This window comes from Cydia splendana, chromosome 1 (assembly GCF_910591565.1).
Source record: "Cydia splendana chromosome 1, ilCydSple1.2, whole genome shotgun sequence".
Classification (NCBI taxonomy): domain Eukaryota; kingdom Metazoa; phylum Arthropoda; class Insecta; order Lepidoptera; family Tortricidae; genus Cydia; species Cydia splendana.
In genome coordinates this window covers 4,695,877-4,713,216 of record NC_085960.1, presented here as the reverse complement: position 1 = coordinate 4,713,216, position 17,340 = coordinate 4,695,877, and the positions used below count along the sequence as shown (strand labels likewise).

At 37.0% G+C, this 17,340-nt stretch overlaps 1 protein-coding gene across 2 annotated transcripts; it reads left to right on the top strand.

Annotated features, from left to right (window-relative positions):
- The first annotated feature begins 1,005 nt into the window (after positions 1 to 1,005).
- LOC134806846 (uncharacterized) lies at positions 1,006 to 16,149 on the top strand. Of its 2 annotated transcripts, none has more exons than XM_063780251.1 (6): positions 1,006 to 1,124; positions 6,850 to 6,934; positions 8,976 to 9,062; positions 9,632 to 9,865; positions 14,108 to 14,258; positions 14,779 to 16,149. In XM_063780251.1, exons 2-6 carry the CDS (start codon positions 6,854 to 6,856, stop codon positions 14,928 to 14,930), a joined length of 705 nt encoding a protein of 234 aa, XP_063636321.1. In that variant the 5' UTR covers positions 1,006 to 1,124; positions 6,850 to 6,853; the 3' UTR covers positions 14,931 to 16,149. The 2 variants fall into 2 exon arrangements, with proteins under 2 accessions (XP_063636321.1, XP_063636329.1); XM_063780259.1 differs by having other exon boundaries at positions 1,042 to 1,124; positions 6,835 to 6,934.
- The last annotated feature ends 1,191 nt before the right edge of the window (positions 16,150 to 17,340 follow it).

Sequence of the window (17,340 nt, the reverse complement as noted above, 5' to 3'; positions counted from 1 at the left end):
ATGATTACAATAAGCTGAAAACAACGGATTGTGAATCTGTGCTTGGAGACCGGGCATTCATTTATGAAAAATAAATGTACAATGGCGTTTTCATTTTATTGTGTTGTTTGTATGGTCTTCATGTAGGTATCTAAATCCATAATACTTCGCTTTGTCACGAGAGCGACTCATGTTTCATATTCATCCACAAATTTCATAAGAAAAATGCGTTATTTTTTTTGTTGTTTCATTAAACTGTAATGAAAAAGTTGTCATTTTTTTATTCATATAGAGATATCAACTTACCAAAGAACCATCGGCGAGTATTAATATAAAAATTTCTACAAAATACCGCAATTTAATCGGGTTTTCCGTTCTGGAGATATTTGCAAACAATTCATTCGTGTTAAAAAAAAAGGAGATATCAAAAAATCAATCTATCTTTTCAGATAGATTTTCGTGCATTGACCCTCCTGTTGCTATCTCTTTTACACGCGCATAACTATATTGCTGTCAAACTCCCACAGTGACATTGACAACCGGCATCATGAGCAGGATAGCAATATACCTAATTATGCGCGGGCAAGAGATAGCAACAGGCGAGTCAAGGTACGAAAATCTATCTGGATAGCGTCTTTTCTTTACACACACAAATACCTCAAAACCTTTATAGGTACCTACCTAGGTACCTACCGGCTTTATTTCGACTTGAGTAATGAATTGAAAGAAATATAACTTTACAGATAGAAGACAACTGAAATCGCAATTGTATTCGCCACGACGATGTTTTATCCTCAAATGAAGACATTTTATGCGCACACGCTCTTTCCCTGAAGCACACACATGCACGTTTTCTACACCGACGCTACGCACACATAAGCATCACACATTAATCGCTAACGAACTAACATTACTATCATAACCGTTGTAATAACAACTATAATACCAGACAATAGAGTTGAAATTCGTAAGTGTCGAGTTTGCTTAGTGTTCAATTGTTTTCATGAGGTAAATTGCATTGAAGTGCTTGGTTTCCACGCATCGACAGTTTTGTGGATACTGCCACCGAGTTCCGTGCTGTGATTGATATATTAAGTGTGTTTCAAACAATTTAGTATAAAAAACTAGATTTTAGACTGGCTGAGGTACGTGTAAACTGTGTTTAGTTAATTTCATGCATGTATGCTTGAGTCACGTAGCATATTAACGTTAGTGTTATTCTTGGGTGTAAAGATCGTATCATTACCAAAGAGAAATGTTTAAAGTATGTATACTATTCGAATATTTCATTCGAATTAGATGTCTCAACTATTAAAATACATTAGTATTATTTTTTGGAACTGCACAGATACAACAACAATACGAGCACTTACTTGAAAAGTATTTTCATTTTCCAAGTTTCCTTGCACATATAATTAAATTTATTTCTGTCGTTTACTAAAAACAAATCAGTGTGTGTGCAGCTCCTTATGTACCTATAATAGAAGAATCAGAAAATCCGTTTCAATTCTAATTTGGTAAACAATAACGTACTTAAACATTGACCCAAACATTTTTTTGAAAACAATCGTTCGAAGATGTTCGTCTTGTCTCTCTCGTGCAGCTACTTGCTGCACTATGGTGCTTTCAATTGCGTGCAATTTTTCACTTGGCCGATAAGGTCAATGTGGCTAATTCCGTTCACGTGCGTTTCATTTTCAATTTAAATCGCAGGGAAAAAAAGCATTTGCTTTTGATTGCTGAAATTAAAAGCAATCGCTGCTTTGTCAACGAAATTATCAATGTTGTTCGTTGTTCGAGAAAAACGCTAGTGGACGGAATAGACCCTATGACGGAATTAGCCACTTTGACATTACTACTTTAAGGTATTATGATTTTACCATTGAAATAAGAGCGTTTTCGACTTTTCGCATTAACGATGATTCACGTTAGACCGGACCGTGTCCGGGCCGGAGCCGAAGTCATCCTTTAAAGATGACTCACGTTAGACCGGGCCGTGTCCGACCCGGAGCTTCCGGCGCATTGTTTTCTATAGAAAGCATCACGTGATCGCCCGTCATGTCATAGAAAAGTAAGCGCCGGAAGCTCCGGCCCGGACACGGCCCGGTCTAATGTGAGTCGTCCTTTATCCGATCTAATATCGGACGCGACAAATAAAATGTAAAAAGTGCTTTTCATATTTATTTATTCATTTCATAAATGCCTAGTATTCAAAAGAAAGCGTTAATAAAAACATGAAAATAAAAACTAAGTATGATGTCATTGGGGCACACCTGTTTTTAGGGTTCCGTACCCAAAGGGTAAAACGGGACCCTATTACTAAGACTTCGCTGTCCGTCCGTCCGTCCGTCTGTCACCAGGCTGTATCTCACGAACCGTGATAGCTAGACAGTTGAAATTTTCACAGATGATGTATTTCTGTTGCCGCTATAACAACAAATACTAAAAACAGAATAAAATAAAGATTTAAATGGGGCTCCCATACAACAAACGTGATTTTTGACCAAAGTTAAGCAACGTCGGAAGTGGTCAGTACTTGGATGGGTGACCGTTTTTTTTTTTTTGCATTATGGTACGGAACCCTTCGTGCGCGAGTCCGACTCGCACTTGCCCGGTTTTTTACATCCGATACCGGGCCGGACAATGTGAAAAAGCTCAGACGTCACCTATTTAATATTACCTATAATAAATAAAACTAAATTAACCGTTTAACTCACTTACATTAGTTACGAGTTAGTCACGTTGTGAGTTTTTTAGTACCTATTTTTTAGTTACTTGCGCTTGCTCGTGTTAGCTCGTAATACCTACGTGAGTTGAAGCGTAAAATTAGTTTAATGTTAGTGTGACTAACTACAATTTAAATTCAATAGAAAATAATAAGTAGGTATTGGATGCATGTACATAGTTATTGCATTTGCCAACGTCGGCCGAGGGTGGGGGAGGGGCATACATTTAGTTACAAAATTTACTCTCTAGCCTATGGTGGTATAAATAATACGTCAATACTTTTGTTGAAATCGTGATATTTGAATTTGTATTTACCAACGTAAAATTATTTTGTATACGAATACAATTCATTAGTTTCGTTACTTTTTAACCATAGAACATAAATACATTAGACAATTGATTTTGCTGCGAAATGAAATATCATACTATATTAATATATAAAACAAGCAAAATACAACCTGACCCTATTCAAAGGGAGTTTAATAGTTAGAATTACAGCAAAATGTGTTTAATCCTTTAACCGATATTGCTCAGTTTGCTCACATTTTGTTTATATTCAATAATATATTTTGCAAATTTTACTTTTAAAATGCTTTGTCAATATCAAGTCACCATTAAATACTTGATGATAATGATGAGTACCTAATCATTAAAATGCTGACAGCATTTAAAATTCTAGATGATACGTCATCATTGTTCTCAAAGTATATATGTATATGATAGTTTACAAATATATAAGTTAGCGGTAACACCGGGAAAGGTCTGTTGTAATTAACAACAAGTATTTCAAGATAATGTCTTATTTATATAATGACGTGATGTCACGTTTATTCTGTATGTGTACAACTGGAATATTTTATTGATGACTATTAGTGACAACAATAGCTTGAGATAATAACATGAATTTGGTTTTGACATTGGAAATGTCTTTTCGTTCGCTCCAGTATACGGTCCGATTTCACGAAAAAGTGCGATCCCCTTATATCTCGGAAAGTTGTGAAGATATGATATTAAAAAATAGGCTCAAAAGACGCATAATCACGAGAGCTGTAAGGTGCAACAATAATTATTTGAGAAAGTCAAAAACAAAAAAAGTTATGGTCGAAATAGTGAAAATAAAATTCAATTTTTTCCGAATTTTTGATTTTGGTGCTCGATAATTTGGAAACGAAGAATGATATCAAAAATTTGAGAAAAACGGCTCTGGACAATTTAGTCAGCTACAATTTGAGCCTAAAACAAAGACGATCGGGTTAAGGGTTTGCCCTGTAGCCTAACCTTAAAATAGTCAAAAAGTCAGAACGACATTTTTCACAGGACATTTATGACTTCATGTTTCGCAGAGTTCGTTATCGGTGTTTGTTGTGAATTATCGGGAGAGGGAGAGGGAGAGGGAGAGGGAGAGGGAGAGGGAGAGGGAGAGGGAGAGGGAGAGGGAGAGGGAGAGGGAGAGGGAGAGGGAGAGGGAGAGGGAGAGGGAGAGGGAGAGGGAGAGGGAGAGGGAGAGGGAGAGGGAGAGGGAGAGGGAGAGGGAGAGGGAGAGGGAGAGGGAGAGGGAGAGGGAGAGGGAGAGGGAGAGGGAGAGGGAGAGGGAGAGGGAGAGGGAGAGGGAGAGGGAGAGGGAGAGGGAGAGGGAGAGGGAGAGGGAGAGGGAGAGGGAGAGGGAGAGGGAGAGGGAGAGGGAGAGGGAGAGGGAGAGGGAGAGGGAGAGGGAGAGGGAGAGGGAGAGGGAGAGGGAGAGGGAGAGGGAGAGGGAGAGGGAGAGGGAGAGGGAGAGGGAGAGGGAGAGGGAGAGGGAGAGGGAGAGGGAGAGGGAGAGGGAGAGGGAGAGGGAGAGGGAGAGGGAGAGGGAGAGGGAGAGGGAGAGGGAGAGGGAGAGGGAGAGGGAGAGGGAGAGGGAGAGGGAGAGGGAGAGGGAGAGGGAGAGGGAGAGGGAGAGGGAGAGGGAGAGGGAGAGGGAGAGGGAGAGGGAGAGGGAGAGGGAGAGGGAGAGGGAGAGGGAGAGGGAGAGGGAGAGGGAGAGGGAGAGGGAGAGGGAGAGGGAGAGGGAGAGGGAGAGGGAGAGGGAGAGGGAGAGGGAGAGGGAGAGGGAGAGGGAGAGGGAGAGGGAGAGGGAGAGGGAGAGGGAGAGGGAGAGGGAGAGGGAGAGGGAGAGGGAGAGGGAGAGGGAGAGGGAGAGGGAGAGGGAGAGGGAGAGGGAGAGGGAGAGGGAGAGGGAGAGGGAGAGGGAGAGGGAGAGGGAGAGGGAGAGGGAGAGGGAGAGGGAGAGGGAGAGGGAGAGGGAGAGGGAGAGGGAGAGGGAGAGGGAGAGGGAGAGGGAGAGGGAGAGGGAGAGGGAGAGGGAGAGGGAGAGGGAGAGGGAGAGGGAGAGGGAGAGGGAGAGGGAGAGGGAGAGGGAGAGGGAGAGGGAGAGGGAGAGGGAGAGGGAGAGGGAGAGGGAGAGGGAGAGGGAGAGGGAGAGGGAGAGGGAGAGGGAGAGGGAGAGGGAGAGGGAGAGGGAGAGGGAGAGGGAGAGGGAGAGGGAGAGGGAGAGGGAGAGGGAGAGGGAGAGGGAGAGACTACGGATTTGCCGTGTAATAATTTTCTTGTACTTTGAACATTAATATATCCTGCTTATTCATCGAAAAATTTTTTGTTTTATGCATGCACTTACTTAGCCACTTCCATGCTCTTTACATCGACGCAATACTGGTTGTCTTATCTACTGCGAGTACGTCACGTGTACCTGCGCTTGTACTTACCGCACAGCGCGATGCGCTCCTAGCAACCACACTTCTATTAAACTTGTTTGCATGTTTTGTTTCTACCTGACACGCACCGCTTTTGTTAGATATAAAAATAAATTGTATTTTTACTACGTACATACTTACTAGCGCGGCACGATCATCATATTTATAAGTTTGCTCACTAATTTAATTAAATTTTTAATCGATTGTTGTATTTTCTCATATAAGTGAATAACTGTTATTCTTATGAGAAATAAAGATCTTTAAACCGAAAAATGAAATATGTACCTATACTTATGCGCCACGGCGACAATTATTCAAACTTGGATACGCGTGTGGAAATTTGTTTGTTCACATGCGTTATGTCCAGGATACTTGTGTTAGTCTAAGAATAAAATAATTATCATTCAACGTTGTAGTTTTATTTTGTAACTTTTTCCTTATCCAGACTTTCTCGTCGCTCAGCGACAATATTTTTTCGAATTCCGTAGATTCATTTCCAATGTGCTCGATAGTCGTGTGAGGCACGAAATCTGTGAATTTTTTTCAACAATAAACTTTATACAATCATAACACACCGGCGCTGCGCTTGTGAATTCCGATATCATAGCCAGATCTTAGAATTGATAATTTCATGATGTGGCAATCATTTCAATGACATGATTGGTTGGCTACATCATGGAAAAAGTCAAAAATTAACCTAACCATTTCATGAAGTGATGGCGTTTTCTATCAATAGCTATAGCTATATCTATAGCTGTGGAATCCAATGAAAGTAACATTTATCCCACGTCGTTGTCATGGCTTGTTTTTACTCAGCACGCACTTCGCACATAGCCAGTTAATAATAGGCATAGACATATAGGTACATAATTTATTATTATATATTTTTATTATTTATTTATTCATATAACAATACAAGATCGTGTTCGAATATTAACATTAATGTACAATAAAATAACAAGAATTAAATAGCAATAAAAATACATGTCAAAAAATAACTCAACTTAAAAAATAATTATACAATACAATACACAGCAAACATTAGCAACTATACCTACTGCAGTCATTCACATTGAATTTATAAATATCTATTAGACAATCATGATAGAAAAATAATCGTATTAAATAAGCTACTACATAAGTCCCTATAATCAAAATCTCTCATCCTTCATAAATTCATCCACTGCATATAGGCACTTATTTAGCAGGATTTTTTAAGCCTAGTTCCAAATGTGCCGTACGTACAAATAATTTAGTGATAATGAAATATCACACACAACCTAGCTTACGATCGTTTGTTTGTACAACTTACAACATTTTTTTTATGAATTAGTTATTATATACTCATTATTTTATTTCTTTATACATATTTATATTATTTCGAAAGTTTGTGTTACAGTTTGTTTATCTGTAGGAAGATGGCGGTGGTGTGGCGAGACATATGCTGTGGTGTGCAGTGCTTGCGCGCTAGATGTTTCTTCATCGGTTATTTAAATTTGGTACGTACGGCACAAATATAATTTTACCAAAATTACCGATTTAATGGTTTTACCATTTCTACTTCACCAAATTAAATTATGCTTTCCGAGAGATAATCCAAAAATATATATAAGTATTTGAAGAATTCCCTCATTTTTTCCAAGATCCCGTGAAAAGTTCCTGACGTGACGTAGGTATTAACAATGGCATCACGTATAAAATATACATTTGAAACCAAAAATAATTTCCGTAATCGGTTTAGCCGTCTCTTAGAAATTGGGAAACATAATAAAACAAACTAAAAAAAGCAAAAGTTCCCGATGCATTTTAAACCAGCTCAGTTTTATAGTCGATTAAAAATAGAGCCAATACGGTATGGTAAACGTAATACGGTATGATAAACTGTGGTGTGCAGTACTTGCGCGCTAGATGTTTCTTCATCGGTTATTTAAATTTGGTACGTACGGCACAAATATAATTTTTTCACGCCACTGTTCGGAAATGTGGCAATAGATGGTCTAAAACCAAGCTGGAAAGTAGGCAATAGCTGTAGCACCTGAACCACCACTACTACAATGTTTCATTGTTATCATCATCTGTCATTGATGACGGTTCGCTACAGCAATGAGTAACATTTAAAACATAAAAATCAATAAAAGGTCTTTTTTGGTGCAACTTTTACCTTCAAAAATAAAATTAGGTTATTTATAGGACCAATTTCTTGTTAAAAAAAAAAGAAATGTCAAAACCATTAATTTCATTTTTTTAACAATTATCCATTCAGTTCACGCTTAAGGCGTTTTTTACTTTTGAAGCTGTTTGTGGTTTTTTTTTAACAAAAACGCTTCTAAGTTTAGAGTCGGTTTGAAGCAAATAACAGAAAAACGCCTCTTAAAAGTGATAAAAAAAGTAAAAAAGGCGGGATCTGAAAATACTTACTGAATTGGATAGTGTAAATTGTGTTTGATTACAAAATACAAGAAACACGTATCAACGCTCGCTATAAAAATGAGTTAGTGAAGAAAATGATATTCTTACGCTGACGACTACCGAAATTCAAGAGACAGCACAGGCAGTGGCTAGTAATTTGCTACCAGAGAAATCGCGGGATAGTACTTATAGTTATGCAAATGTTTTCTTATTTCCTCGCAGTAGTCGTGAAAAGCACTATGTAATGCCTCGGCCGGAAACGCTAAAGATGGACTCGTATTATTAGAGGGCCTCCACTAACGTGTCGGCCCTCAAACGACTCGTCCATCTTTTAGCGGTTTTCCGTCCTCTCCTACAATGTACTATACCAAAATTACCGATTTAATGGTTTTACCATTTCTACTTCACCAAATTAAATTATGCTTTCCGAGAGATAATCCAAAAATATATATATTTGAAGAATTCCCTCATTTTTTCCAAGATCCCGTGAAAAGTTCCTGACGTGACGTAGGTATTAACAATGGCATCATGTATAAAATATACATTTGAAACCAAAAATAATTTCCGTAATCGGTTTAGCCGTCTCTTAGAAATTGGGAAACATAATAAAACAAACTAAAAAAAGCAAAAGTTCCCGATGCATTTTAAACCAGCTCAGTTTTATAGTCGATTAAAAATAGAGCCAATACGGTATGGTAAACGTACTAGTGCTAGACATTCTAATGCCCAATAGATGACACCTTGCTGTCACCTCTATTGACAATAAATAAATAAATAAATAAAATTATTTTATCAATGACTTAAGTTTCAAGATGACATGTACTGGGACAGTACTTTTACCTTATGACTAAAATTAAATTACAAATCCTATAATTATAAGACTTCCTCTACAATGCCAAACGAATAATTTATTTGCTTAATAACTATACGGTGGACTGTTTGATGTTCAGCAATTGCTTTTGATGTTAAATTTTAATGGTATATATTAGACACACCACATTAGTAACGATACGGAACCTTGTAAATAATTGGAAAATCAATGACTAAGATTAGATTTGCTTAAAATAAATTGCTTATTTAGATCTTAATTAAGTTGCTATTATTATTAATCTTGGCTTTTATTTTGTACAGATTGCCAGTACAGTGGATTTAGGCTGCCATCTCATCATATTATCAGCGGTAACAAATTTCTTCTCGTGCGATGTGGATTTAAATATTGTAAGTTAATTAATTTAAGCTGAAAATCTGGATTCCTATTTTGTTGCTATATGGTAACTAAGGCCCACTTGCACCATCCTACTAACCCGGGGTTAAGCGGTTAAACCGCTAAACCAGTGTCAAATTGTACTGGTAACCATGGTAACTTCAGGTTTAACCGGTCTACCCAGGGTTAGTGAGATGGTGAAAGTGGCCCTTAATGATATAAAAAAAATCATGTCAACATTTACATTAGAATATTTAAAAAAGATTTGCTAAGACATACTATCATGCAGAAAACAGATCCTTAGATGAGACCCTGGCGAAAAAATACATGCTCTACGATCTAATTTTAATTAATATCTAAGGCTCCATCCCACTAACCTGTTAACCCAGTGTCAAATTATACTGGTAATCTGGTAACCATGGTAACTTCAGGTTTAACCGGTTAACCCCGGGTTAGTGGAATGGTAATAGTCGCGCTTAGGGTTTCAAATTCATAAACAAAACTATTGCTTCTGGCTCTCAGAAGACAAATAGTAAATTTGAAAAAAAAAAAATGATGTTTATCGTTTATCTTCAATGTGCAGCTCCACAATATAAACTGGACATGGCTGGAGCCCTTCCTAGTCGTCATCAACATCGGGACCCACGGCTTCTACCCCTTCCCCCTAGTCCTTGGCTACTACGACAGTCTGGGGGTGCGGGGCACTCCTCGCTGCTACCCTGGCATGGTGCATCTGTATATAATAGACCTGATCAACATAGTCATCCATGTTGTGTGGCTGAAGCTTGTGGTGTCCTACATCAAGGCGCTATATAAGGTGAGTTATTTGGGTCAAACTACTCAAACTCAAAACCATGTTCAGGTTTTCCTGTTAAGGTTAACCCAAAAGTTAAGGGCTATAAAGGTTAATTTTCCTATTGAACCCTTATCCACATGATCGGGTACTCCTTTTTATTCGATAAGTATGATAAAATCATTACCTACATGCCCACAAGCTGTTAACAATTGTGCACAGGAGAGAAAGCTTTACAGTTCGGATGAACACACAAGTTTTGAGTATGTCTCCAGGAAAGACCTGAACATGGTTTTGAGTTTAAACCATTTAAGAGTCACACGAACCTAGACGCCACGCGCCATACAATCCAAATTACGTTCTCATTCCAAAACGACATTCTCAACATGAAATTTGACATAAACATACAAATGTGAAACTTCTGCTCGTTCTCATTTTTTTCTCAACTTTTTTGCTACTGAACTACATTGGTACATTCGCTAGGTATTTTATCATCCGTGTCACCAATGACGTATGGTAATGGTATTATTTACCGAGTATTGTTTTCATAACCGTAACATTCACGATTAGACACGAATGTCGATGGTATGACTAATGAAGATAAGTGCATAGTTAGCTGCTTTGAAATGTCCGACAAATATTGCGGGTTTCACTTTCGCGAAGAAACTGCATTCTTGCGACAAAAATATAAATAAATATTATTAGCGAGTATGTATTATTTTACGTTCTACGACTACGTTCAGAAAAATATGATTAATAATTTTCTACACTGTCATGCATGCAAATGTAAATTTTGTGATACTTAATTCTAAAAGACGTTTCTTCTCACATTAAAGAATAAAATGATATAATTTCAATTATATTTATATGAAGGTAATTGTTATGCATCCAATTAATTATAGTTTGTAATGAATTATTTATTATTATAAACATTTTACTACATAATTTCAATCTATCTATAATTTAAGCCAAAATACGTAAGAAATTCATATTGTATTTGAAATAATTGAGCCTTTTGATTGACAATCAACACTCAATATATTATGGGGACAATTTGAAAATCTGTTTTCTCATGATAAAATTTTCACCGACCGTAACCAAGTACATTGTTCGATCCTAACTAGATGGGGAGTGACGTTTCAAAAGTGCTTATTTATGCATTGTTTTCCTAAGTAGTAGTGTATTTTCAAAAGGACTTATTTATCTATGTACCTATATTAAAAATGCGTGGGTACACCCTCCACAAGGTGGACTGATGACCTGGTAAAAGTCGCGGGAGTCCGCTGGATGCGGGTGGCGCAAGACCGGTCATTGTGGCACTCTTTGGGGGAGGCCTATGTCCAGCAGTGGACGTCCTCTGGCTGATATGATGATGATGATATAAAACATATTACTTACCCATGTTTTTGGTATTGTCAAACACAATTTAGACATAGAGCACCAACCATTAGATAAAGCATTAAAGAAGACTCGTCGACTCGACTCAATACAAAAATAAGCACTATTAAATATTGAGCGGCGCATACATTAAGAGAGCCAATATGTAGTGACATTTACCCATTAAATTTAAGTATATAAGTTTTAAATGGCGCAAAAATGTACTCGAGTAAAATGCAACATGTTTCATAAATATAAGTTTTAGCGGTTGCACTCTACGGAATGCGTATTTTTAATACCTCTTGCTAGTTAAGTAAAATGTGCACGCTTTTCTCTCCGAGGCGCGGTAAAAACAATGAACAGTGTTTTTAAACGAAGTGGCTTAATCCATTAACGAGACTTGTGAAAACTGGTATTGTGGTATTACTAAATCTTGGAATTATATTTGCGTCAATGTTTTCTACGTAATTAACTAATTAGCAACATTTATTATTATTTTAAAGTATGGACGCTCTCGAAAAGAAATAGGTAAGAGAGGAGGACAATTTTTAACCTTTTTGATTCGTAATAAAACGAACTACGAACTTTTGGTAAGGTAAACTAGTTTCCATTTACGGTCGCAGGATTTTCTTATCCTAAGATCAGCCCCGTGATTCAGTACCGTAAAACGGGGTGAAAAGACACGATTCTCAACTTCAAGGACGATTTTCGCCAATAATCCAAATGATAAAAGTAAAAATTTTGATATCATTTTTTGAGTCTTGGTTAGTTCTTAAATTTTGCATTTGTGAAAAAAATTTTTACCTACCCAATTCAGAGAAAATCAAAGAAAACTACCTGTTTTCTCCATAGCCTTAAAACGGGGTCGATAGACACAAGAAAGGGGTGAATAGAAATATTAAGTTTTAGTTGTCATAGGCATCGAATTTGTTCATTATTATGTTGATACTCTATTAGCAAATGGTATATATATCTGTTAAACAGCTATTTGACACAAAATTATTTTTTCGTGTCTTTTAACCCCCAAGGCGTGTCTTTACACCCCTTTGTTGTATCTAATCACCCCCTATAGCGTAACTGTCCACCCCATATGCGTGTCCACTGATCCCTTTATCACGTAAAATTCCTTGTTATTGGTTTTTTGCAAAAAAATGCTTTATTATAGAGAAAATTTGTGATATTATTTATTATTTAGGCACTACAGATACTATATTACCAGGTTACCTAACTTTTACTTAGTTAATGTCAAAACATTTACCGCTAGAACAAAGTTCAGACAGGCTTCATTTCTTACCTCGGCGAGACCTTACTTTAGAGTCAAAAAAATCTAACTTTTAGGCAGTTTGATTAAGTTCTTTTAGTACCAATGTAGAGAATAAATAGTCTAATAAATAAATTTAAGAGATATACGTTTATAAATATAACAACTTGAAAGAAAAAGTTCAAAAATTTTCTATTCACCCCGCGATTTCTGTTGACCCCGTTTTACAGTATTCAGTATTCAGGTCTTTATTTGCTAATATAGACAAAAGCCATGCAAATACAGTAATAAAATATCACATAAAAACAAAAAAAAAAACAGTAACAAAACAAACAAAAAAGAGATCAAGAAATAATACATTACCAACAGTTAACAGATAAATTCGATTGCTTAAATTAGTTGTATAAATAAGAGAGACGTCACAATAGTTACAATTTGGTCCAGAATTTCGTACAATGTTAGTGTCAATAAGAAGGATTTAAAATATGTCAAAATATGAAATTAATTAAAATTGGGTAAAATAATTCAGATAAATTCGATTGCTTAAATTAGTTGTATAAATAAGAGAGATGTCACAATAGTTTTAATTTTCATATGTAGAATTTCCAAATTTCCTCGCACTGCCTCGAATAATACTTTGAATTGTCCACCTATACATTGTGTTCAAGCACGAGCTTTATTAAAAATACTCTGACACGTGAGACGATCTGTACATAAATTCCTACAACATTTTTATTTATTTTATTTGTATATATCTAAAGTGCATACCCTGTTTACCAAGAGCACCGTTTACGTCCCAAAGTAAATTTGGCCCGAACCTCTTTCAGCGGGATAAACAATGATCCCTGGCTGCTATAAAGATGAGCTGTGTCCTCCAGGGACAATATCGTCAGGGATGGGATGAATATTGTGAACAGCCCCTTGCCACCTCATCCAACTTGATAGTATAAGAATATATCAATTTGAATGAAACTAGAAAAACCGCAGAGGCAAACGGGTTCTTAGACGAAAGTGGACGACCGCTCCGAAACCGCCTTTCCATGTAAACGTAGTTCACATTTTATATATCTTATAATAATTAAAAAAAACTTTCGTACTTTTTAGTATTTGTTGTTGTAGCGGCAACAAAAATACATCATCTGTGAATAGCCTGGTGATAGACAGACGGACAGTGGAGTCTTTAATAAGACTCCTACCCTCCCTAGACGTCCTATTAATATAGGACCCCGTTTTTACCCTTTGGGTACGGAACCCTAAAAATCGATAAAAATCAAACGAGCGGGCATAGCTGTGTTTAAAATACATCAAATCGTTATGGAGCGAAACATCTCGAGTATTCGCCTTGAAATACCTGAATGACCAGATTTAATATGTATGTGTCTCACGGAAGTTTTGTTATTAAAGGACACACGAACACATATGCGCTAAGAGCTAGAGTGAGGATGACTCACGCTAGACCGGGCCGGGGCCGGGCCTCTATGGAAAGCACCACGTGATCACCGATCAGCCGTCATAGAAAATGACATGTCGGGCGCCACGGCTCAGGCCCGGCCCGGTCTAGCGTGAGTCATCCTTTAAGCATACAACGGTGCTTTATCCTAGGTAACGGTTGTATTTTGATTTGGCAGAAAGACGCAGACACCATGCGGATGTTCTTCAGTTTATCGGTCATCAAAATTATTCTCCAGCTCATGTACTTCGCGTACACGCCGCTCCATATCAGCCTGTATTCCGACACCCTGTATAATTCTTACTGGGTACTCAAGATCCTCGACATCTGTAAGTTTTAAACTTTCACAATATTCAGACATTATTATGAATTAGGTATTTAGACTTTCTCCAAGACCACGGAGACAATGGCGTTCTCGAAACGTCGGAGGTGACTTTTTTTCTTTAATTTTTATATATTCTTAATTTGCCTGGTTTAAAGCTTAGCTCCTCATTTTAGGCGGGAATTACGAAACCACAACTTATCCCGATAAACAGTGGAATATTTTTTTGGGACATCCGATGATATTGCGCATATTATATTGTATATAATAGGGACCTCTATCTATTCCACCAATTTGACAGAAATCTGAAAAAAAAAATCACTACAAAATAAGAAAATCAAACTATGATTAATACAGACCAAGGGCTGATTTAAACGGCGCGCGAACTCGTATGCGATTTTAGATACATTGAGGACTATTGGTTACATCCAATTCAGTCAACCGATCAAATACCGCAATGTAATGAAACTCGCACTCGCATGCGAGTTCTCGCACCATGTAAAATAGGCCTTATTCCTATAATCCAGGTGTAGCCATCACGTTCCTGCTGACGATGAACAGCTACATCAAGGCCGTGCACGCAGAGAAGGCGCCGGCGCTGGCGCAGCCCGACCAACCGCCATCTTACGACGAGTGCGCCGCGGTGGCAAGGGAGGAGAAAACTGAAAATATACCTTAAATTACCGATTTCTAGCGATGTAAACATAATTAAAGATTCATACATTCATTTTAAACATCATTCATTCATTTTCGTTTTTCATTTTCAGTTTTTCATTTTCAATTTTTATTTACATTTTCATACAAACCTAGTGTCGGATTGAGCTAACCATGCATCGCATTTGTAAAGACAAAGTGTGGTAATGTCATCATTAATGTCTAATTGCTATTAAATGTGACGTTTTTAATGACACTCCATCATTAAATTCTGTTCAATTAGGTTAACCTTAGACGTTGGTGTGACTTTTAAGATTGATTTTGAAACTGGAATCTGAATACTAGAGTCAGACCAAGAAAAGTCTGCAGTGGATTTGATAGCCCACGCAGCGCAAGTGTTATTTATACGTCATAATTTCATAGAAGTTTCACGTATAAAATAACACTTGCACTGCGTGGGCTATTAAATCCGCTGCAGACTTTTCTTGGTCCGACTCTAGTATATTACTGTCAGCATCAATGTGGCATTCTCTAATAACTTAACAAATAAATATAATGTCTCTATATTTAAAGCAAATACACTATTTCAGAGAGCCTACCGCGAACCGCGTTCGACGTGTTGCCGCTGTCACACTTACGTACGAATTTACAAGTGCGACAGAGAGGCAACACGTCGAACGTGGTTCGTGGTAGGCCCTCAGATACGTTTGATCTCGAACTTTAACGATATAATATCAAATGGACCCGTTTGGACCGTTTCATCCTAGCTTAGCTTTCAATAAGCAACAACAATATAAACCAAAAATACATAAATATAATTAAAATGTGCAGGTACTCAAAAAGTGTGAGCAGAATAAAACTGGAAAAGAGAGGAGAGGTGTTTCCTATAAAAGAAGGGGTAACGCAAGGAGATCCACTCTCACCAACTCTGTTTATAGCAGTCCTTCAAGACATCTTCCAGAGCATAAATTGGACAAATAGAGGGGTGAGGATACGCATACACATATACGATTCGCTGATATTGATGCCGACTGTATAATCCGATCTATCTGTATATATCTGTATATATCTGTCTGGAATATATCTGTATAATCCGATCTGTTATAAAAATTCTATTGTTTGTAGGTAAGCTTGAGAATTATAATAACTTATTTTATTTTTGTTCCTGAATCATTATTCAGTATAATCTATGTATTTTGTAAATTAAATTGATTATATATTAAAAATTATTAGAAACAAAATAAGTTTTTTTTTTGGAAATCTATGAACTTTGGGTTATTTCTACTCAGAATCGCGAGTACTTTGGATAAAAAAAACTGTCAGTTTTGTGACGCATTTATACATACATTTTGTACGGAACGTCACAAAACTGACTCCCAAATTTTTTATGAAAAACTGGGGATAATTTTGTTCTCTGTTTCAATCAATAGTCCTCGAGATTCTGGGTCGAAATAACCCAAGACTTAAGTAGTTATTCACAACGTCATCTCTTATTTAAATTTTTATTATCTTCTTTGAAATTATTACAAAACCTTTGTGCGCTGATAAATAAATATTTATTATTATTCCAAAAAAAAGTAAAATGGTAGGTATACTTTTTGTCTAAAAAACCCACCCATAAAAACGAATCTCCTTTACCAATAATCAAATAACCTCAAACGACAACAAAACGCATTTCTAATTTTAAAAAACCTCGACCAATAGGGTATTGTCCTACTAGTCAAATCAGTTACTTTTTTAGAACTGTCAAAACGATTTGCTAATCTGGTATTTATATGAAACGTCACGGTCAACTCACCTACTTTTTAAAATATTATAATAAACTATGTAATACCAAATCTCGGATAATCGAACACAATTAACAAATTAACATAACAGATCGAACTTAACATAAATCAATCTTAAAGTCTACTTAATAATCTACATATATCCTAAAATAAATGACCTAACTTAAAATCTAAACACATTACTAAAATCTATCAGCCCCATCCCTACTTTTTATATTTCTATCCGATTTATTAAATAGAATTAGTGTTTAAAAATAACTCCTATCTGTGTTTTTCTAATTATCTGGTGCTTTATTTCATGCATGGTGTAAAATAATTTATTTTAAATACAGTATAATACCCTATTTAAATAAATCCCCGTATCGAGGTATCGGCAACTCTCCAGAGACGGTGTACGGGGAAGTGTAATAAGCAATCTACATCAGCAATCAGACGTCAAGAAATAGCTTAGTTGCCTGGGTCTCGGGGGAAAGTTGTAATACTCTGATTTGGAGTATAATTTTCACCTGAATTGGGCAAAGTTAGCTCGACCTACGTAATATTTACCTGCCAACCTAAATAAAGAAGTCGCATTCGGTATTTGAGTTTTTTATTAAGTAAGTAGTTGTCAGAATACACAAATACATACATAGAAGAGAGGCACTTTTA